General features: G+C 30.9%; 1 protein-coding gene and 1 long non-coding RNA gene across 11 annotated transcripts in view; both read right to left on the bottom strand.

Annotated features, from left to right (window-relative positions):
- Nucleotides 1-589: 589 nt before the first annotated feature.
- LOC124363096 lies at nt 590-10,556 on the bottom strand. The gene is made up of 2 exons (XR_006922519.1): nt 10,076-10,556; nt 590-1,342 (listed from the first exon to the last, which is right to left on the bottom strand). It is a non-coding gene; the product is annotated as an uncharacterized LOC124363096 (long non-coding RNA).
- A 5,516-nt stretch (nt 10,557-16,072) lies between these two features.
- The window catches only part of LOC124363097 (peripheral plasma membrane protein CASK), a 522,470-nt gene continuing 513,213 nt past the window's right edge, over nt 16,073-25,329 (bottom strand). For all 10 annotated transcript variants that reach the window (XM_046818216.1, XM_046818210.1, XM_046818218.1 and 7 more), the window contains 2 exons: nt 22,362-22,537; nt 16,073-21,447 (listed from right to left, as the gene is read on the bottom strand). In XM_046818216.1, coding sequence (XP_046674172.1) covers nt 21,268-21,447; nt 22,362-22,537 — 356 coding nt within the window. In that variant the 3' untranslated portion in view covers nt 16,073-21,267. The remainder of the gene's footprint in view (nt 21,448-22,361; nt 22,538-25,329) is intronic.

A 25,329-nucleotide genomic window follows, 5' to 3' on the forward strand; every position in this document is an offset into this window, starting at 1 on the left:
TATTATACAGAGTGATTCACGAAGATATGAAGAAACTGTGAGAGCTCATTCTACATGTAAAAATAATGAAAAATGTTTATATAAACGATCCGAGTCCAGAAATGCTTTGTTAGTGAGTTACGGCTAGCGAAAGATTTTGCCAGGATTTCAGCTCATGTAAAATTAGGTCTTCCTGAAAGTCTGATAAGGTAGATATTATGGGTCAAATTTAATCGTTTCTTATGGTTTTTGACCTGATAAATTGAATAAAATAGGTGCCAGAACTGTATGTTAAGTAGTTTTAGAGAAAACCACAATCAAATGCCAAAAACAGAGTGAAAAACACGTTTTTCATCTTTGGGAAATAATAACATTGTTATTTCACCAAGAAACAGAACAAAATGTTTAATAAAAATTGTAGTATGTATATTTATATACATACTATATATCATTTTTTACCATTTTCATAACAAAGAATGCTATACAACAAAATGTAAAACATAATTCTTGGATTATTTATACACTTAAGTCTAAAAGAATACAAAATACTAAAAGTTGGCCCAATACTCGACTAATGTAGCTGTCAACTCCAGGGTTAAAAAACGTCAAATCTTAAAAATGTTTTTTATTTTAAAGTACACACTTACAATGCAGTAATTGTTTATATAAATAATTATTTAAAAGCTAGTAAAACAATTCAGTTTTTAGACTGTCATAAAAGGTAAAACATTATTATAAGTGTTCTCTTCCTTTTATTAATATCACAGGAGTAAAATATTAAAGTTCAATAATATTAATTTGAGTTATAAAATGTAATCACAGTAATTAGATTATCCTTTAGAGTGTTTTTTCTGGGTTATGACTAAATCAAAACTTTGAAAATTGCTTCAGTTGATTTTGAACTTTTTAAATAAAAATATCTCATTTTCATTTACCGTTTGAAACAGTGAAAAGTTATAGTTAGAAACCAGTTTCCTTATTAATATTTCCCAAAAGGTGTGAGCTGACTCTTGGAGAAAATTAGTCAATATGTATTTAACACGTGTTGAAGTGGTAATAGTTTTCAGTAAAGATTGCTACATGGGTTGTTTATTAATGTGATTATGTAAATGTTTCTCTGTGGTATAACAGTTTTCATCCTTATCATCTGTTATATTTGTATACTGAGGGCGGTTGTGGCTGCACTGCCTCCTAGACCACAGCTGTTTACAGGAGTGACAATTGAGAAAATCCTGTGCACACCATCATACTTCTGCAAGTGTTCCTTGTGCAGAGTAGTTTGTCAGTATCCATCACTGTCTCCAGGCAGAGTGCATATGCAGTGATCACCAGTTATGTCAGGATATCCTCAAGCATCGTCTTCCTGCATTGATGAAACAGATCTAGTTAGGGAAGAACAAGGTATTTTTCAGTATTTAGTGAAAACTGGAAATAATGTGGTACTGATACTTTTTATTACTTATACCAACCTAATGATACAAATTCAGTTAGACTTATGTTTTTTTTTTCTTCTAACGTCATATAGATTTTATTTTCCATTTAGCCCAGAACTGCGAATTGATTATTAGTATTTAACGCATATCTTTGGCAAACAGTAGTAACACTAGTATAGTCTTGTCATATTCTTGCATCAATAAGTATTAAAAGTAAGGATTATTCATCGAGAATCATTGTGTTTTGTGCTGTGTTTGTAAATTTTAAACTATGACGACCCCAGATATATAATCCTCGCTTTTTAATAGTTATTGACACCAGAAGGTTACTTACTAAAAGTCGAAACTATAGTAGCATTATGACTACGCTTTGAATTGTTTGACAAAGGTGTGTATTAATGTTAACATATGTTTTATAAAATTCTTGCCCTCAGCTAAACATTTTATTCTATGTGGCATTTTATTAAATATTGTTTTCCAGAGGTACTGTTTTACAGCTGTTAATAACAACAATGTTCCAAAGAGGAATATAGTTAAAAGAATCAGCTGGAAACCAAACATATACGTTTCATAGATTGACTGATTGGTTAATATTAACAAGTGTAAACTCATGAAGAAATACAGTAAGCTGGTATTAAGTTGGTTTTTGGATTTAAATATAGCTAATTACCTTATATTAACTTGGTTAGTAGATTTAGAATATCTGCCTGAACAACACGTGTCTTTTAGTACTCAGCTGTTTAAAAACCAAACAAAAATACTCCCATAAGATTAATCTTGAAAATTTGGAACCCCATGGGGCAGAGGTCTATAGTCAGATGTATTTTAAATCAACATCTAGAGTGTAAGAGCTTTAGATTGATGCCAAATATGTATATTAAAAAATAGTTAAGATTCCTAAAATCAATGTACAAAAACTAAGACATTCTATTAATAATATAGTAATTAACATAATATAAATAAACTTTTAACACTTTTTAACTTTTTATTTTTATTACACTATGTACATTTCGGAATCATTGAATCCATCTTCAGGTACGAATGAGGTTAAGTTAATTATAAAATAAATAATTAAAATCAATTTGTCATGTGTTTTTTACTACCTTGGTGGCTAAATTTGTTGTATTTAATTTTATGTGAGGTCATTGTATATTGTTTAAGAGTCTATCGAATAATAAATTTTTTGTTAGAAAGTCTTTGTCATTTAGTAATATATTATGATTAATTTTGGCACTTTTGTAAATTTCAAAATGTTCTAAAGTGGATAATAAGCAACTTTTTTTGCTTGTGTGTAAAATTTCAAGATTGTTTTCGATGTTAGTGTATGTATGGCCGGTGTTATTTAAATGGTCTGCATATTTTGAATTTGATGATGTTTTCAATATAGATTTATATTTCAATATGATAATAATATAGATTTTTTATTCTCATTATAAAATAAAATAATCAGGATAATATTAAGGTAGCTGAGTTACTAAACTCATGATTAACATTCAAAACTGTCAGTAAAGAAACAGCTTTGATACAGTGTATAACTACTATAATCCAAAACATTATATACTATGTGGGAGATGCCCAGAACCAAAGTATACCCTACTTTAGCCACTTTTTTTGTTGAAATTGTGATATTTATTCACAATGTTTCCTAGCATATTTCTCTATTGAAAGCAACATGTTTTTTGTTCCTAAACATGCTTTTTATGTTTTAAAATTTGTTTTAAAAGGTATCTTCAGTTCCAAAATGTCCCTTTTATCACAAACCAGATTGAAATTGGCTTTGTATTTAATCTTCAAAACCAAAATATCCTTTGGTTTCTAACTTGCATTCAGAGGCACTAGGGCACTCCAATTCCAGTGTCTTTTGTCAAAACATATTTGCTGCTATGTATGTGAATCTAAAGTCTTAATATTCCTCATATTCTTTTAATATTTTGGTAACCCTGAAAATTTGGTTTTGTAGTATTACAACTGCTGAACAATTATCTATGAATGATTATAATAATTCAATGACCAATAATTAAGAAATTCATTGCTATAAACATTTATGTTGGTGTTAACAATGGTTAACATCTAACTCAATTTAAATTGTTAATGTTGCTTCTGTATATAATATTTAGTTATTGTTGTTCTCAAATGGAACAGATTGTAAGTAAATAAAATTTTGTACAAAAAAATTGCTGTAAACATAACCTGTGCACGTGCATAGCTGTATGGGTTCTATCTCCGAGTTAATTCATTCTGAAACAAAAAGTTTTTTCTCCATACAAAAATGTTTTCCTCAGTTATTCATGTTCCAGTTACAAACTGTTCTATTGTTTTTTCTATTTAAAATATTCATAACTATGAAGAAATTTTGGGGTTTTTAAACATAGTTATCCTTGATACAGGTATGGTTAAAGTTTTAAGTTAACCAAATAAAATCTTTATTTAAAGAAATTAATTAATGATTTCCCAACATTTGTTAAAAATGGATGGAGGACACTTTGGTTCTAAGCGCCTCATATACGCAAACAGGAAGTGATTTTTTTTAAGCATGTCGCTATTGGCATGTTGTTAACCTTAAAACTAACCTTATATGCTCATAATGATTTTAATTTTGTAAGTTGTCAAGATGATAAAAAAAAATTATGGTTGCCTATAAGTCGGTTTTACGGGGCGAAGATTTTACGTGACAACGTCTTTTTCTCGGTAGAATATTTATTGATATGAATATTATTAAATTGCACAATAGGAACAAGGAATTGAATGAAAATAAGAATTGCACAAATTTTAACTATAGAAATATATTTTGTTTACTAAAACATTGTACATAATTTGAAATTAATTAAAATTTGTTATTGTAAATGGTAAAGTTGAATAAAACATTTACTAAAATTGGAATTTGAAATTCTTGCTAAACACAGTTAAATTCTAACTTCGCGCTTGGTGATTGGTCGGTTTAGTTCGTTTGTTTGGTCGCACTGTTATGACAGGTTAGAGGTTATAATTTGTTATTTTAAATGTTTGACTAGCAATACGCGCTGTTTCTTCTCAATCGACTGAATTACGATTGATTGCAGAGTGATTTAAACTAATAATTTACTTAACACTATCAACATTTGTCAATAGTATGACATAACCTATAAACTCAGTTTCTCAACTTTTGTGTCAATCTAACAATTAATCAATCAATCATAGTTTACGATAATGAAATATCAGTGTACAATTATTTACCTTTATTGTTGTAGTTGTTGTAAATGACGAATCTAAGCACTCCACATTTTCACGAATAAACATAGTTATCTGCTTTATCCCGTGCGGCGGACCCACAGTTATCTGCTTTATCCCGTGCGGATCCCGTGCGGCGGACCCACTGGACGGGCATCGTAACATTACCGGGCGTTACAGTTTTTCATGAATGACTCCGAGCCGCAACCTAATTTAAGACGTTGTCACGTCAGAATTTGTTTTAAGTTTTGAAAATGTTAAGAATTTCTATAACCTACTAACTGTTGTTAGTAGGTAGAAGTAGAGAAGTGGGACAGGGATACAGGATTTGGTGGTCTGGAGGAGAAATTGGGAAGAAGAAATGGGAAATGGAGTAGCTATAGTCATGGACAAAAAGATGACAAGCAGAGTGATGATGAAAGTGGATGTGGTAAGTGAAAGAATTATTAAGGTTACACGGTCAGAATGGAGGGGGAGATAATGGACATAATACAGGTATACGCACCACAAACAGGATGCACGGACGATGAGAAGAGAGAGTTTGAAGAGGATCTGGAAAGACAAGTAAAAGAAGAGAGAACAATAATAATTGGGGATTTTAACGCACAAGTGGGTAAGTTTAGACAAGGGATATGAAGAGGTAATGGGATGTTATGGAGTAGGAACAAGGAATTTAGAAGGAGAAAATTTACTGGATTTTTGTTTAAGGAATGATATAGTGATAGGGAACACCTGGAACAAGAAAAGGGATAGCCACAAATACACAAGATACAATTGGAATGGTGAACAGCCAAGTTTAATAGATCTATATATTAGTGAGGAAATGCCTGCAGCCATACATGGCAGATGTAAAAGTTATACCCAGTGAAAGTATGGGAGGAGATCACAGGCTGGTGGTAGCTGATTTTCAAAGAATGAGGTTTGGAAAGGATACATGCAAAAGACTAACAAAGAATCAAGACATGGAAGTTAAAAGATACGAAAGTTAGAGAGGAGTTTGTAAATAACATTAGAGGAACGATACCCAAGGGGGAGGTCAAAACAGGAGAGGAGGAATGGACAAATTTCAAGAATGCTATAGTCAAAGCTGCAGAAGAAAACATGTGGACGAACTTCAGGTAAAAGAAGGGATAAAGAGACCCCTGGTGGAATGAAAGAATTGCTGAAGCAGTTTAAAAACAAAAATAGAGCTTGGCGAGAATGGTTTAAGGATAGGTCAAATGAAAAAGAGGGATAAATGGAAGAGACTTGCAAGGGCATCAGCAAAGATGATGAAGGAGGGCAAAGGAGAGGACATGGAAGGATTTTTGAAGAAAAACTGAAATCAAACTTCAAAGGAAATAAGAAGATTTTTTATGGGGTGATAAGGAACAAGACGAAACCTAAAAGAAATGTTGACTAAGGTGGTGGATGTTTCAGGGGAAATCAAATGGGAGGAGAAAGAGGTTTTGAAGACGTGGAAAAGAGTATTTTAAGGAACTACTGGAAGGAACAGAAAATGAAGAGGAAAGAAGAGATATGACAGAGGAGACAGAAGATGAAGAGGATTTTAGTATGTGCGAATTGGAAAAAAGCGGTTAAAGAGATGAAAGAGGGGGAAATCTGCGGGAATAGACGAGCTGACGGCTGAGATGATAAAGGCGGCGGGCCCATTGGGAATTCAATGGTTGTACAGAGTGATGAGAGTGATTTGGAAGGAAAAGAAGATACCAGAAGACTGGAAAATGGGAATAATAGTGCCGATTTTTAAGAAAGGCAATAAGCAAAAAATGCGAGAATTACAGGGGAATAACTTTGTTGTGCCATACACAAAAAATTTATGAAAAAAATACTGTTGCAGAAAATTAGACCAGTACTGGAAGAAACAGGAAGAGAGGAGCAATGTGGTTTTAAGGGAAAGGTAGGTCAACGGTGGATGCTATTTTTGTGATGAGACAAGTGTTAGAAAAGAGGTGGGAATACGGAAAAGATACAATGGTAGCGTTTATAGACCTACAGAAGGCATATGATAAGGTACTGAGAGAAAAGGGATATGGGAGAGTATGAGAAAGAGAGGATTGCGTGAGGGAATAGTAGAAAGAATAAAGAACCTGTACGGCATATGTAAAAAACAGGGTAAGAATTGAAGAAAAAATATACAGATACTTTTAAAACAGAGAGAGGAGTAAGGCAGGGAAGCATATTGTCACCTTTCCTTTTCAATATTATAATGGATGAAATTATTCTAGAAGTACAAGGAAAACAGAGGAGCAGAAGAACTTAAGACAATAGCATATGCGGATGACATAATGATATGGGAAAATAGGGAAGAAGAGTTAGAACGAGAGTTAAACAAATGGGCAAAAGTGGCGAAGAAATATGGTTTAGAGATGAACATACAAAAATGTAAAGTAATGAAAGTAGAGAGAAGGGATGGAAATAACAAAGACGTGTTAGTTGAAGGAAAAAGACTTGAAAAGGTGAAGGAATTCTGTTATTTAGGAAGTATCATAACAGATAGGGGCACAATAAGAGAAGAGATAGGAAACAGAATATGGAAGAGTGGAAAGTTTTTCAATATGGTAAAGAAGATTGTGTGGAGTTGGAACATTGGGAAAGAATCAAAAGTATTGATGTATAAATCTTATTTCCAACCAATTTTATTATATGGAGCAGAGACGTGGACGTGGACTAAAAATGATTTAAGCAGATTGCAAGCTGCAGAAATGAGATTTTTAAGAGGGATAGAGAAGACTACAAGAAGAGATAGAATAAGGAACGAAATAACTAGAGAAAGATTGAAGGTAGTTTCACTGCAAGAGACAATGGAAGGAAGAAGAATACAGTGGATGGGGCATGTGAAGAGGATGGGAGATAATAGAATGCCTAGAATAGCACTGGAGAAGGAGGAAGGAGGAAGAAGACCAAGAGAGGAAGACCGAGAGGAAGATGGGAGGACCAAGTGTGGAAAGACATAGAGAGAAGGGGACTACAGAAAATACAGGTGGATGAAGAGGAGACCTGGAACGATAGACTAAAGTGGAGGAGGCTGTGTACGACGACCCGTGAGAACGGAAACGTCTGACGATGATGATGATGATGATGACTAACTGTTGTCTTCATCGTTACAAAGTTCATTGTAAATGAGTGTTTAAAACTAATAATCTCCCATTTGATATTTTAAGATGTTCAGCCATATTTGAAATCTATCTTTCCTCTGACTATGCTCAAAGGGATATTTTATTTGAAAAATTATTATTTGTGCCTTGTATTATAAAATAAAAATGTTATATTTTATATTCTATTCAAAATTGAATAAAAAAGAATTAAGGGAAACATTGATGCTATGAATTATTGATACTGGTGTGAAATTTTGTTTATACTTCTTGTTATACTTACACGTTGATATTCCATAAATTATGTAACATAAAAACAAAATTGCTCAACAGCGAGTTTATTTCTTTGAAGTAAGACATTTAAGTCTTATATTTATTAGTCAAGACAGCATTTGAAAATAGTTCACAAAAAAGTTAATAATCCAGATAATAATGCCCATGAAACCTTTATTACCTATTTACTTATGTTTGAAGGCGTAACAATGTGTGTGAATTTACCAAACACTATGGGCCATGGCCTTACAAATTACTGTGGGGAGGCTTTACTAAACATTCAGACAGTAAACTTTTGATATTGACAGAATGTTTTAGAATTATTTGCATTAACGTTTTTATTGTTGTTTTATAATTAAATTTTGAACCTTACATTATTATTTATTTTAAACTTATGTCATTTGTTTGTATGTTAATTTTTTTGAGGAATTTAAATTTATAAAGAAATTACAGACAATAGCATTTCTGTAAACTTATTAATACTGTACATGGTAGGAATATGTCATACCATGTGTCTCTAATAGACTTTGTTGAGGTTGCAAGCAGAATTTCAAGTCTATAGGTTAGTTTGTTCTTGAGATATTGTGGGACAGAAATGAAAATTTTCCAGTCCCTCAAGTGATAAGGATCGTTAACAATCAGCTAATAATTTCTGTTACAAAATATTAAACAATAATATAATTTATTAATAATTACTCTAATACTTACTATGTTTCAACAAGATTTTATATGTATTATCAATTTATTTGAAAAAATGTAATCAGAAAATAATAACTTACTTGATAGTGTTGGCAAATAGCTCATGTGGTATTTTTAGTTTTATTGTTGCTGATAAATTTCACTTAGTCATCTTTATCTGTTTAATAAATCTTCATATTTTAATTAAATAAAACATTCGTGGTTATGATTGAACTTTTTTAGTTTTTTAATTTGAAGCCAAAATGAAATAATTTAAAACCAATGTGTTTAAGGCATGTGATGATTTATATTATATTGTTCTTTGTCGTTATTATAGTTATGTGATTGTTGTTTTTAATTTTGTTACTACAGCCCAAAAATTTTAATAAATTATGTTCAGACTTAAAATGCCAAAAAATTAAATATTCTCTAAAGATAAAAAACTTTGAAAATAAAATCTATAGATTATTTTGTATGGCAGAAAAAAATAGCACCAACAATAACATATATGTTTGGCGTTCTTGGAAAATGATGACCTTTTTTAACATACAATACTTTACAAACCAGAAAATTTACCTTATTCCAAGGGCGTACTACATTTCTAAGGAAATAATACAAAACTCAGAGAAAACCTTGTAAGAGAGTGATGTATGGTATTTATTGTTATATCTTAATAAATGAAAATTCAACAATTGGAGTTTGAAGAACACAATTCTTTAACATCTATATGATTGAAAAGAAAAATTATTAGCTATTTAAAGTGAATAAAACTGGAAAATAACAAAGATGACTCCAATTTTTAATATTTGAGGTTAACTGTAATACAAATTGATGTTTCCTTCTAATTTTAAATCTGAAGTTCAGAAATCAATTTACTGTCTAGGGTGGGAATGTTTTTATTTTCATCCGTTAAACAGAAGTTGTGTACTCTAAAAGCTGATATAAAAACTATTGAATACAGTGTAGAATAAACAAATTTAACTTCGTTCTACAACAAAATTTTAAAAAAATGTTAGACCTGGCTTGTGTTATTGGTAGATTTGATGTTCAGTAAAAGCAAAAGTTAGTTGTATCTGGACTAGAATCCTTATAAATTTATTTTGTATAAAATATGGAAACAATCATTTTAAGAGAGTCTAAATATATTTAGATTTTTTTATTAAAATAAACAAACTGGCTTAATATACTTTTTATTACAGATAAAAAAACTGTATTTATAAGATTGTTTTTTTTAACAATTTTGCCTTTTAATTCTATACAGATATGGGACAGAGTATTAGTATAGAGGAACAAATTAAAAACAAATTGTCCTTAAATAAATGGTTTGGATGAAATTATTCGAATACATTTATTCCTAAGTTGAAGCACGAATTGTTTTTAAGTAGTGAAAGGAAGAATAGTATTACTTACCATTGTGTTTTATTGCAGTTGTTCTCTTTCACAGAAAAAAAATTGAAATTAGTTATTTAATTTTAACATTTTCCATCAATGTATAACTATTTTAAAGGTTACTGTTATGGAAAGATTATGATAAGTACATTAAAACAACACATTAGTGTAATAAAATGTACTGCTATGTTAAACAGTTTAGACACACGTGGAGACATAATAGTATTGTACTATATATCTTATATCAGATGTAGATGGCTACTAGTCAGGCATGACAGAGAAGGATGAGTTAAGAGTGTGGATTGGCTGTGTAAATTCAAGTTTTATTAATAGACCAGTAGAAACAAGAAAAACTGATAGTTCTGTATTTGCTTACACACTTCTCTTGTTAGTTCTTGTTATCTTTTTTAAAATATCCAGCATACTGATTATGATGCAGGACTTTTACATTCATACAATTATAGTAGGTGATTTTCATAATTGAATTCTTAGCTAAAATTAACTTCTGATTAACCTTCCATCAGGTGCTTAAAATTAGAAACACCATCAGGCGCTCACGGAGGTTTCCTCCAGGTTAGCGAATAATGGATATCATAGTCATTTAAACTGTTTTTATTTGTTTAAATATTCATACTGATTTAATTACAATGTAATATAATTCATTTTTATAAATTAAATAAAAATTACTCTCTTATGTAATGAATTTTCCAAATAAGAAATTCGAAATCTTAAAAAATGTTATTGTATAGTAACAACATGAGTTATTTTAAGGAATAATGCAATTAATTGTAAAAATGTTTAACCTACTGTAATAATATATGGAAATTAACTTAGATTATAACTTCTTTCAAAAACAACTTACTTCAATTCATGAGTTATTATACAATAGTAATGTCAATTATTACTCTGAAATAAAAAAATTATTCTTTACTAAAATTTTTTTTTAAACACTACACAAAGTTTCAAAACATTTTCCTTCAGGTTCTTATAACGACAATGTTCACTCCATAAACAGTACTGAAATGTTCCCTAGCACACTGGTACTTTACTGACAAGTCTCTCGTCTTCATTCTCTATCTCACAAAATTCAAATAAAATATATTGTAAAACTTAAAAAGAAACCATCACAGGTCACACATTTAGGCGCACACGGATTATTACTCCATAAAAACTAAACACAATAAGGCGCTCACGGAGATTTTGTCCAAGCACTACAACCACAACATCGGGCGCTCACGGAGGAATCGTCCAGTTAAGTCTCCCACGGAAGTAGACGTCATACTGACAGATTTTGACAAAGATAAGCGGGAGGCTATTGTTTCGCTTCCCCGAAAAATGCTCGTGAAGTACACTGCGGGAAACGACTGCCAGCATCAGAAAAGTAGTACTATTTTTAATAATAAAAAATACACGGAGGAAAACTCCGTTTAGCGCCCGATGTAGGGTTAATAAAAATAACATGTTTATTCATATGTAAATTGAAAACAAATTACAAAAGTTAGAACCTTAAGTAAAATAAGAGAATAGTTTAAATAACTTTTATTTGATGACATATGGTATGAACTATTTGTTAAAAAGAGCTTTAATGGTTTCTTATTGTAATAATTATATTAAAAATTCATAATAACAAGCAATATTTAAAACTTTTGTGAAGTATCTTTATTGAAGGACGTTAAAGATTTATTCTGATTGGAAGATCGGTAGACAAAGTACATTCATCTCATTAATATAGTGATTAAAATCGTATGGATTGGTTTTGTTCCAAAGTACTGTTTATCCGATTACCGTATTTCATAAAACTGGCACTGAAAAAGAGAATTATGTAAGTAGCACAGGTTCTTTCACTGTGTATACAAGAATTTTGCAATAAACAAAAACGTGTTTCCAAAGCAGTTCAAAATGGTTGTACGAAACATTCTTGATTTATTAATGGTCTAATTTCCATGATATGATCTGTACGTTGATATGAATCACACTTAATGTAGAGTAAATCATTGTGGGTTCCAAAGGGTTAACAAAATTGATGATGCAAAACTCTTATTAATGGAGAATAAGAGAGGAGAATTTATTTTTGAATTTACATAGTTAATGTAATGATTTTAGTGTTTGTGAAAAACAGAACATGTATTTATTTGATAACAGTTATGATTTATGTATGTATATTTATTCAGGGTAAAAAAAAAAAAAAAAAAAAAAAAAAAACAGTATTAGAGGAGTTAAACTACTAAATGTCTTGACATTATATGACTTCACGATGCAGTAGTATAATTTGAATCAGTGCCTTGGCGACTTGCTTAGTGATTTACAATCTGTGAGATTATAAATAGTTACAAAAGATACAAAATCAGGGATTTAGAGTTCTTTGAACAAACTCCTCCAGCATATTCAATGTAGAAGGTATTCAAGTGTGGTATTCAGTTCAAGGAGGTAGGTAGCAGATTGCAGAGCTTCATTCCCATGTATGAAGTTTTCCGCTCGTACAGCTTCAGTGTGCTGAGAGATTGTAGAGTGCAGCATTTCTGGTAATGAAGGGGTGTACATCAGTGTTCCTTTGAAGATTTTCCCCATCTGCGTACATTATTATTCCTTGAATGTTAAGTGAAATAGTAGTAAGAATCTTCAAAGATTTGAAGGCTTTTCTAAAGCTTTCAAGAGGTTAGAGGCCAACCAGTGTCGTAATACATTTCATTAATGAAAAACCCGACCAGGAATTGTCTTGTGGGAGAATCAGACTACTATATAGTGAACTGTACTATAAACAATGATTTAGATTTTTTAATAACTTTTTTGCAGAACAAATTTTAACAAATACAATCTATGTCTTAAGAGTATTTCATCCTAAGAAATGATACTGTAAGGTTTTTTGTGACACTCAAATAATTATGTTACATTTTGCACCAGTTTACAGCTATTTTCATCTGGATTTGGTACATTAACAGGTGGATGTAAAGGATTTTCTTGAATGTGTTGTTTCTGGTACATCTCTTTTAAGGGTTTAGCCTAAGGCATGTGGCACAACAGATATGTCACGCTCAACTTTTATCCCGATTGCTCACTTCACAGCCAAAATAAAGTACAACATTGTGCTATTATAAGGGTCAAATTTCTCCTTTGTGATTTAAAATTTAACCCACCACACGATGTTTAGGCATTATAAATATGCACACAGCATGATGTAAAAGTACTTTCATTGGATTAAGAGACCAGTTTAGAAGATAACAGGGTACTTACTCAGAATGCTCTCAGATCTTGTAAGTGTTTTCAAGGCATGGCTTCTTATCGGTTCCCCTCTCACTATTCCTTCATTAATTAACCAAATGAAAATTTTTGATGTAATATTTCTCAAATACAAGCTTTTAATTGCATATTCAAGTTATTTTTACAGTATTATAAATATACTAATACATACCTGCAGCTTCGCCCTCAATTTCTATGCAACATTCCCTGTATTTGGTTAAATAGCTTCCACAATTTCCATAGCTCTTTAACTATTTTAGACCAAGATGGAGGAACTACAAAATCGAAGTTCGTAGCTTTCTTAGTAAAAGCACTTATGATATAGTACAATAGGGTTGTATGATATTTTTAAAATGGAATTGCTGATCAATCGTGCATTATGTGTTCATTACCATTTTGCAGTGTTCATGGTTAAGAGGATCAAAGGTTGAGCGAAATGGCGAGTAATTCTTATTTCAAGTGTTGAACTTTTAAGAGCATTTCTGGTTCGAATTAGTTAAATATATTTCCGACGGCAAACTGGAGTTTAGTATTTTGACTCGAGAAAGAATATTTATAGACTTAAAAAACAGCAGACTTTTCTCAATTTTATGGTTACAGCTGATATTGTTATTGAAAATTAAAATTAAAGACTAAAATCAACATCAATAGTACTAACACATTTCAAATACTTACATTATAACAGTTGCCATTCATTGCCTACTATGATGAAGTCCCATGATATTTTAGAAATAAATTTCAGTGTTTAAGGTTGTAATAATAATAAATGAATGGATATCATAAAATTTGTCCTCAGCTGTTTATATAGCATATTCCCAATCAAGAAATAAAATTTAAAAAGGAGGAATACAGATATAGCTTTTATTTAGTCCGTCTGGTTGCCTAGATTTTAAAATTAATCTATGTACGATTACAACATTATTTGAATTTATTACATCTAAATTAAGTTATAAATGAAAAATTCCTATTTGGTTGAGGCAATTTCGAAATGATTTTGGTTATGTTGAAGTGCATGTGCAGATAATAATCTCTCAGAATTTCGGTGAACAATATAAAATCAACGATTTAGTTACTTAAAAGAGTGATTGTGTTTTCAACATAATCTTTGGACCAAATTTATAGGCATGTATACATTGTAGAGAAGCTCGCTACAGTTAAAAAGTGTCTACTTCTGTGCTTGTTATTCAACTTTGTGTAAAGGGGTAAAGTAAAAATTCAAAACTTCCTTCTATGACTTACTCTTCAATAGGCATATGTTGGTGCTAAAATTTCTTCACTGTATGTCAAATACTTTCAAAATAATGTAAGGACAAACAAACCTACATAGACATACTCACAAAGAACTGTACTTTTGGAATTGGCCCGATTTACTAATAATATTTACGATTAGTTTAATTCCCTAAAAAGAATATTTGCAGGCAACCCAGCTTGATGCCTGTTTTGTTTCATATTTTCAATTAAGATAATGTTTTGACTTCAAAGCAAAATTGTATGTATTAATAATGACAATTTTTTTAAATATTGTAATTTTGTTGACTCTACTGTAATTTTGTAATCGCTACTGCATACATGAATATTTATTTCTATTTGTTTATCTATATGTTGTAAGGTTTTAAAATTGATTTTACACAAAATATCTATAAATATAGATAGCATGTTACAACACGTGGATACACAGTTACTGTCATTTCCAACCAGTCATGGTGATAATACCTCTAGCCATTACACCTTTATTATTTGTGACCGTAGAGTTATGTGAGTGTATCGGTGTGTTAACAATGCTCTTATAGGGTCAAACTCAGGTTGTCTCACTAAAGCCAGCTCTTAACCCTTTGAGTGCCAACCACTTTTGAGAGGGTGGCACTCTCAGTGCCAAGCACTCTTTTGGTACTTATTCAAAATTCAGCAAAACAATTCATAACTTAAAATTATATATATATATATATATATAATGATTTTTATTTTATTATATAGGGGAGAAATTAGGCTATAACATAATATTTATGCAGACATTTTTAAATAAACAAATAATACAGATATGAGTTAAAATTTTCTAAATTTTGGAATACCAAAATTGTAATTTTATGATATTAATTTATTTGTATGCATTTTTTTATTGTTCCTTATGTACATAGGGACAAATATACAAACATTTCAAAAAAGTAAGTATCTGTATAACTGTATTTGTGTAGTGTTCCACACAAAAATGTATGCAACTTTTTCAAAAATAAATAAAACACTTCTTCTTCCTCTTCTCCTTAATAAAATAAACTTATAAAGTACTGATCTTTTAATTTAATTACTACATTGATGTGTTTGAAGAAGATGGCCTTGCTATCAAAAGGCTTCACAAAATAAAAAGTTATAAAATATTGGTTATTGTGATTTGTCAATGTAGTGATTAAATTAAGAAAAACCAATATAACCTCCATCTTCATCATTATTTTAATTCATAGATTTTCTTCTATGTAAATGCAACACTCGATAAAATGGTAAAAAGTTAATATTGCATAAAGAGGTAACTAAGTTATCATTGAGTAAAAGATAGATTGCAACTTAAATCGACAAGTGCCATTTCTAAATTGCTAGTCTTTCAATTTAACATTTCTGAATAGCAGCAAACATGAAAAATTAACCTTCATTCAACATGAGTAAATTCAAAATCATGAGTAAATTTCATGTATGGATATTATAATATTCGTATTATGAAATAATGTCCTGCGAATTAGAAAACAAAAAATACTATCATGTACTAATGAGACAAGAAGCAATAAAACCGTGTTTCTAATTAAAATCTTTAATCGCATATACAATAAATCATTTTGACTATTGTTAAATGTATTTCCTAGTTTAACAATAAAGTCTAGTTCAAAACCTACAAAAAGTAATAAATTAACATTTCGAAACGGTAAACGTTACAGTTGTTACACAGAAACAAGTGTTCATAGTCTTAAAATATTACCTCCGTTAAGATACATAACACAGTGAACGATGAATGATTTATTTAAGATTACAAGATTTCACTTGCATCACTTTCATTAATTTCCTGTCTGTTGATATCCAGGATAATGGTTCAAATGAAATTTCTTATTAATCTCAGTGTTCTTAGACATAAAAGCTGGTAACTCAGCGATGATTAGCTGAATTTCTGGTTGTAATGCATTTGAAATTATTTAAGTAAAACATTATGTTTTGGCATCTCCTTGATTAAGACAAATGCCAAATAATTTAATTTTTTCCACTTATTTCCAAAGACCAAAGGTCTTGGTCAAAACGCACAGAAAAAGTATTTGCTATAACCTGAGAATTAGGTTATAAGCATCACAGTTGAAGACACTGGCTACTCTACCTAGGGTTTGTAACTTAATAAAGAGTCTATAAATATTGTATAAAGTCATACATAAATTTTAAGTTCTCTTTGTATAACAAAAACTCATTTCAGTTTATTGATGAAAATCTTAATGAATAATTCAAATCTAATACGTTTTGTTTCAGATGATTTAATTTTTTGACTTTATTTATTAAATTTAAATTTTACATCTTAGTTCACAGATTTTTCAAAATATGAATTTATTTGAGCAAACGTAAAAATTGTTTTGAAACATAGAAATTCAAACTGTTAAATTGATTTGGACTTCTAAGAATCCATTAAAAACGTGTTTCAATCAATAAAATATCTTTGTTAATGTTTATCCATTTGTCACCATTATCAGTCAACAGGAACAACAGCATTTTGTAACAGAACAACAAAAGTAAAATAAAACTGAAACAAATTTATCCCTATTGGTCTGTATTTGGCAGTGGTCTTCTCAAACACATGTAAAACACAAAAGAACAATTTGAGTTAAAGTACATTGTTTTATTAAAATGAGAGTGTACAAGTTGAACATTCTCTACGTGCCGTAATGGAGACGACAACACAGCCAATCAGTCCACAGTACAGTACACGGTACGCTACGTACGGTACCGGTACTTACGGTTCTAGTCCTGGTCACTCACACACTGCGGTCCGTTTCACTAAAAGTTTAGAGTATAAGTCGCACATTTCAACAATTCATCGCTTCACCTTAATAAACGAGATACCTGTTCACTAAAACTAATAATATATATTTACGTAAAAAATGAGTAAATATGTTAACCCATAATATGTTTTAGACATCTTTTAAAAATTTAAAAAAGTTAAAAGTGATATTAGTTGATCGGTTAGTATTACTGTTGACTCCGTTCCGAGTCAACTACATCCAAAACACTCCTAAATTCATAGACCACAAGATTTTCCCTTTAAAACGTTTACTAGGGTCCTTCATCTAGACAAGGCTGGTTCTTTAGTAAACACTGCCTCCGAACTTTACAAACTATAACGTAATGGTTGTTTCTCAGGTTTGTGCCTGATACAGATCCTATATCACAGAGTTAGCCCAACAAAAGATACAACTTACATGGATCTGTCTGAGGTACACAACTACTCACGTCAACTAAGGTAATTATACAATAAAGTTTATTAAAAATAAGTACTTACACAACTAAGACACGACTAAAGAAACACACAAAATAACTTATTTTGGAAACGGATAATATAATAACAATTAATGTTTGTGATCGTTAAACAACAATCAACTACACTGTGTACATGTACAAAAATATATCACGCCATGCCACATAGTTTTATCTATATGCTTGATCAGCTTTATCGTTGAGCTGAGTTTGCAAGATATTGTAGTCTGGATTAATGTGAGTAAAAAACATTTTACACACTGAAACTTAAATCATACCCACCCTGTCTGTTGTAAAATTATTAAATGTCTTCCTATCTTCAAATCACTGTAACCAAATTTTGTATTTATTTAACTTTAGAAAAATGTCATAATAGTTTTATTACGTTTTGATTCTTGGCCACTTTAATATATATGTATATATTAATTTTAAAAAATATGCCGACTAAATTTTGAAGTTTAACATCAAAAATTAAAGGAAATTATACATTCATTGTTATAAAATAATTTTCTACCAGTAACAGAACATTATGCTTAAAATTTTACCATCTTACATATTTAAACAGCAAAAACTTCCTTGTAAAATGAAGTCAAAAACTGCACTGTAATAATGATAATTTCAGTTAAGAGGTTCAACTAAACAGATAAAAATTCTTTTAAAAAATCTACTGTCATATTTAAAATTTTGATACAAGAATAAGTACTGGAATACTTCAATTTAACTAAATAGTTTAAATTTTTACAATTTTTTTGAAAGTTTGTTATGAAAATTTAATTGGCCACCAGGAAAGCATTGTTATTCAATTCATGAATCTTACTTTCCAAAGTCCTGCAGAATAACACAATGAATGTATTTCCTTGCAGTAGTCAAGGCAATGCAACTAGTGGCCAAGGCATGCTCAACAAGTAAGCACCGTTTTGCCGAATGATGATGATTCAATATGCTTGTGACATTCTTTTAGCTATATGGAACTTCAACAATTTCATGTGATGGAAAAGGAGAAGGGACTCTTTGAGAAAAAAGAAGGATGAACCAATTAAAAATATTTTTACACCCATTGTAACATTTCCATCACCACATTTTTACCATTTCTTGTAGAGATTTGACATTGAGTGTCAACTATACCTTTTGTTTCTTGCGTTCTAAACACTAAAAACAAACCGTACTTCCAGTCTATGCGAAATTCAATTGTTTTATTTGAGAAGAAACAGGAAATACGACTGGAATGTGCTTTAGGTCTTCTGTGCAAAGCTATAGAAACAAAAAGGCATTGTATATGAACAGAATAACAATCATGACAATGCAGGGGTGGGGCAAAATGGTGCTTACCTATTAACATACTTTGTGAAATCTTGACAGCTGTTTTTTTCCTAAGCATTTGCATAAGGTCAGAAAACTGCAACTAGTGTAGTTCATAGCAGTTACAGAAGTTGGTTTCAGTGGTGTACAGTGACAAAATCTAGTATTATCAAAAACACAGTATAAAACAAAACTACTTAACAAACTGAATAGATACTACTTGAAAATTAAAGCAGCATAAGTAATCACTGCCGATTTCAACAGAATATAAATTAAGGTACTTTTGAGTGAGGTACTAAATTAAGCTTTTAATAGTAACTAACTGCTGCCATAAGTCCCCCCTCCGTTATATATACATCACTTGATCACAAAAAAATTAACATTTCCTTGTCTGAAAAGGGTTTGGTTTGCCATTACAGTTAACTTATGGGTTCAACAAGCACTGCTACCAACTAAACAATTCTAAACATTCTGCTTAGTGTTTCTTCAGTTTTAAAAGTTTGAACTTAAGGCTAAAACAGAGGTTAAGTAAAATGGCTGTTATTCCTCACAGTTAAATTATAAGAATAACTTACAAGATACAAAACGAAAACAATTGTTGAATACTGGATACTTTAAGTGAGCGAGTGTAGGTCGGTAGTACTTTAACCACACTCATTAGAACATTATTGAAGTACTAGTAAGTTAAGTACCTTACAAAACATAAAATGTATATTCCATAAGATAAAATAACACAAGTGTTAATTATTTTCATACAGTAAATGTAATGATGAAATTGTCTAATTTTAACAATTGCAAGTTGCTGTTAAAATATTGTTATTGCTAAACCATTGAGCAGGTAAAAAAATATCAATAATCATACAATAATCCAAGCTGCCGATTGTCCAATTCATGACCTGCCTGACTGTTATCAGCTGGAGACATTGCTATTTTTACCCTATATATTTACAATATAGTATTTTGATTTATAATAGAATTACTTCTGAGTTACCTAACACAAACACTGACCTTACTCCTCCCCAAAAATACTGAAAATATGTACAAAGCCACGTAAATTACAATACAAAAACGTATGTGTTTTAAAAATGTTTTTAGGCACGTTTATGTAATTTGGGAGAGTTATTATTATAACTATGTAATATGTAAAGAGTGAAATTATTGCTTTTAAAATTAATTCTAATATTGTTACATAATATTTATCATCCATCAATGTTACTTGGACGAATCAAACGTTCTAATTCTTTTAATAATTGTATATAGATTTTGTTTGGTTATAAAATCCAAACCAAATTTGGATACAAAATTATTGTAATATATTAGATTAGGAATTTGATTTATCATTTATAATAATTTTTATATCGTATATAAAAAAATCAAATAAAACATGACGGATTTTTCATACATACATTTTATGTACGTATATATGAAATGGAGCACATATACAATGATGTACATAATTTATGAAATATTTAATTTTTTCATATATACATTTTATGTATATACGAAATGTAACACATTTGTATAGTTTTAGAAAAAAAATATAAATGAGGAACGTAATTTTTATGAAATATTTATGTTTTAGATGTATTTTAAAAGGAAGGAGTAAGCTCTTAACTACTGAGCCAACAGCCTCAAGCAGCACTGTGATTGAGGAAGTGAGATGTGGGTCTGGCCTTAGAGCTGTAACATCATGCAGCGGTACAATAGTCAATATTATTCTGGTGGCTATCCAGCACCAGGATTATTGACTACATAATACATAGGTTTTTATATTTATTTAAAAGTGAATCAAGTAACCTGTTGGTAGACCACAAAATAGGATGTCTGCTGATTAGACTAACAAGTATAACCCAAGCCAGAACTCAATGTGCTTGTTGGAACTTGTTGCGACCCGCTCAGTCCCGACAAAAACAAGCAGGAACCAACGTGTTAGTCAAAATTCAAGGTGACTCGCTCAGCAGACCCACATCTTGACTTTATCAGTTGGCCTACAACAGCCAGGACTTTCTGTGCTTGTAAGAACTCGCGGTAATCGCTCAGTAGATCCATATCTTGATTTGATCAAGGACCGACTGTATTGATTAAAGGTCGTGGTGACTCGCTCAGTAGATCCGTTCTAGACTTGGTCGGTAGACACGCGACGTCAGGATCCACTGTGCTTGTTAGAACTCGTGGTGACTCGCTCAGTAGACCCAAGACACTGGCACCCACTGGGCTGTTGTGTGTACTCTCTCTATGGCTCGTTCTAATGCCGCAATCGTCTCCTCAATGTCGTTGTTTACGATAGTTAGATCGAAGAAGTGTCCATATGCTTGTCTCAAAAGGTCAGATTCTTTGGCTAGACGTTCTAGGCTTCCATCATACTGTAACAAAATAATTTATGCATAAAAGATTACATAAACCATCTTTACCATTTCATTCATTACAAGTATTATTTATAGCAATCTGGAAAAAAATAATCAGTATACATTTAAAGATGGGCTATAAATTGAGAAAAAAGAGTTTGGTTTCCTTCATAACCACAACTCATAGTCTAGGGGGTGAAAGCCAATTTGCATTTATAAGCACACAGCCTGGTGTTTCTTGAAATTGATAGAGGAATTACTCTTAAGAAAGAAATTGATCATTAGCGGTATTTTTAGTGGTGGTCAAAATAGGAGGGTACCAAAAGAGTTCAAAATACAAAATGAAAATATTTGTATCAAATTCTATATGTATTATGACCAGAAAACTGGATAAAGACACTGAAAGTTGTCATTTTAAGTGTCTGTATATGGTTACCTGAGGCTGATTTAACGCTTATTTCCGTACCTGACATATATATTTATATTGTGTACTTTACCGTGTAAATTGACCCTTGGCTTCTGAACCGTTATATTTATTAAATAAAGATAAAATAGTAATTTTACAATTTGAATTGGCTTACAACCAAGGAGTGTTAAAGGGATTAAATTAAAAAATAAGTTCCTTGACTTTATAATGATCATTTCTTACCAGCAGAAAAACGTGATTTTCTGTTATTTGTACCCCTATGGATAAACAAAAGAGTAAAAAGGTAATATTTTGTGCAGACTAATAGATTGAGACTGAGAACTTACTGGAATGTTCGTCTACCAACTAGTATGAACAGTTTGGTATGTATGTATGTACTGTTGTTTGCAGTTGTATAGTATAATAGTTCGGTCTCTGGGTGTTAAATGATAGAATACGGAACTTAGAATATTTACAGTTTTCTATTTCTACAGTTAGATAACTATGTGTTACAACAAATACTTACGTCTGCAAGATTTTGTAATAGTGGGGCAGCGATGAAAACCACGTAAGGTGCAAATTCAGAAGTTCTGAGAACTTTCAGAGCTTGGGGTTCTACGTCCAAGATTGCAACTTTTCCTTCGTGGTGAATTTTTCTAATAGTTTCCAGTTTTGTGCCATACATTGCTTCTTCATGAGTACCTGGAATTTCAGAACAATTATATGAAAATTCTAATTAAAAACATAAAATATACTCAGTTAACTTAACAGTTGAAGCCACTCGTTTGTTGGTTAGGAATTTTTCAAACGGAGTGTGTAACAAACAATAAATTATTCACGAGAAGTGAAGTTTCTTAAAAATCAGTAAACCTAGTATCTAGAAATAATAATATATAGATAACACAATTGGCTTCATGAAAGTAAATTTGTATGTACAAAACACGTAATATGACATTTTTTTACAATGAGAGAAAATAATGAAAATATATAGTGATAGTTTGTCAAATAAATCACTCCACTAGGATCTTAGTTCCTAAACTTACACAGCTGGTGTAATGACTAAAATCAAAGTCTTCCAGTTCACACCAAATCAAAACATTACTTACACAATTATCTTCTTTAAATATTTCACCGTCCCTGCATGTGGACACTCCTCTTCAGTCAACAGATGTTATACCAAAAACAGTTTTGGTTTAACATCTGTTGGCTGGCTCTCTGCGGAGAGCATTCAGCTGATTTTCTTCAACTATGTAGACGAAACATTGCAAAAATGTAATCAAATTTGATCATGATTTTTTGTTGTTGTAAAGATGTTAAAAGTTTAAAAAATATTTAGACAAATTAGCAGATACTAATAATTAAATGTGCATGCTGAATTTACTCTAAATAAAACTATTCCCATGGCATTTATGTCGTACTTATTTATTAGTATTTTTAACCATATTGTGAATACATTTTTTGAGCTATATCTTTTGTAAAATTTATTTTTTAAGATTTGTTTTACTAAAGTATCTTTTAACATTCAATTGATAATAAGTAATAAAAAAGTAAAAATTTATTGAATTGTATTGCTTTTTACAATGTTGACACTACCTTCACAATAATTAAAATCAGAAAAATTTAATTTTCTTGGACAAGCTTTTTAAACTTTTAAGTACTTCCTATATATAATATTGTAATTTTGATAGTTTGTTTGATGTATTTAGCTGATGGATAATCAAAATCATATAAATTTACATGATTTATAAATTTATATTTTATATATATATATATATATATATATATATATATATATATATATAAACATATGGAAAACATATGTCACAAACAACCTAAGAATAGTATGTTACGATCATACCTGAATGTATACCACATTGGAAACTTGTTGGCATAAAAAGTTTAAACTTATTTTACTTTGATTCAGTTCTGAAATTTACTTATGTGGAATAACTGCCACTATATATGCTAAAATTTATTAGAAACTCTAAATGGAAATTGCTCATTTCACTGTTATTTCAAAATAATTTAAGGTGACTATAAGTCAAAGTCTGATAATTTACAACAGAAATGATGAAACTTAAAAGCACAATTATTCAGCTACTGTTACATAGTTTTTTTTTTGTTTTCTTAGGACAAGAAGCTTATAAATTGCACTTAGTCCAGTAAGAACCTTTGCACTGCTTCCGGAGTGACAGGATATTCAGGATGGGTAAGGTTAGGGAGTAGGGGCCACCTCCTATCGAGATCCATGAGGAAGAATTAGGGCACTACATCCCAAAGTCATGTCCCCCTGGAAGAAGGGGAGGCCAGCTCTGAACCGAAGAGCTGACAACGAAAACAAACAACTTAATAATGTTTTGGCCAGTCACAACATTTATAGATTGAATCTACCTCCTACTAGGATTACATCGAATACAAGGTCTTCAATTGACTGTGTTTGTACAAATCTACCACTTGAAGACGTAGAAAGTAAGGTATTTCACAGCGGCCTATCTGACCATACTGCACAACTTTGTACGTCACAAATAAGGACTTATCAGGAAAACACCTATTACAGTGGAATGAGCCGAAACTATTCCCAGAATAACCTTAGTATGTTAAATGCTTTACTGCTACAAGAAAATTGGGATGAAGTGCACAATGCTTACACTGCAGAAGAAGCATATACTAAATTTATGTCAGTAGTTACCATGGCTCTCAATCAAGCATGTCCATTAAAGAAAATTAGAAGGAAAAAGAAGGTGACAAATAAACATTTTGTAGACCATCAGGTAAACTTGCTAAAAGAAAACTTCCTTCAGAAACTTCTAGTATATGAGAAAACAAATAATGAAGAAGATAAACGCAATCTAGCAAAGGCTAAGAAAGAATATGACTTGAGGCTGAGAAAATTAAGACAAGAGGCATCAGCCAGTTTCATAAATAGAGCAGAAAATAAATCTAAAGCCTTGTGGAAGATAATAAACGATGAAAGACAGACAAAAAATGTAATACAACAAACACTCAAGCTTGAAATTGATGGACATGTAGAAGATAACCCCTATAAAATTGCAAAGCATATGAATCACTTCTTTACCAGCATCGCTGAGAGAACGCTGAAAAACAATCCTAAACCATCCATAGACCCACACACAACCTCGGACACCGGCCATGACTTACATAACTACCAACACGCAAGCCAAATAGAAATACAAAATATTATAAAAAATCTCAAACAAAAAACTTCTGCAGCCACCGACAATATCTCCACAAAAATACTTAAACATTGTAAGGAATCACTAACAATCCCCCTCACAAGTATTATTAACAAATCATTGAGTCAAGGTCAATTTCCATCAGCCCTAAAACTTGCAAAAGTTTACCCAAAACATAAAAAGGGGAGTAAAACCGAAGTTGGCAATTACAGGCCAATATCAATATTGCCAACTTTCTCTAAAATCTTAGAAAAAGTTGTCCTGAGAAGGCTTTTGGACCACTGTGAGAAGTTTAATTTA

This window comes from Homalodisca vitripennis, chromosome 5 (assembly GCF_021130785.1).
Source record: "Homalodisca vitripennis isolate AUS2020 chromosome 5, UT_GWSS_2.1, whole genome shotgun sequence".
Classification (NCBI taxonomy): domain Eukaryota; kingdom Metazoa; phylum Arthropoda; class Insecta; order Hemiptera; family Cicadellidae; genus Homalodisca; species Homalodisca vitripennis.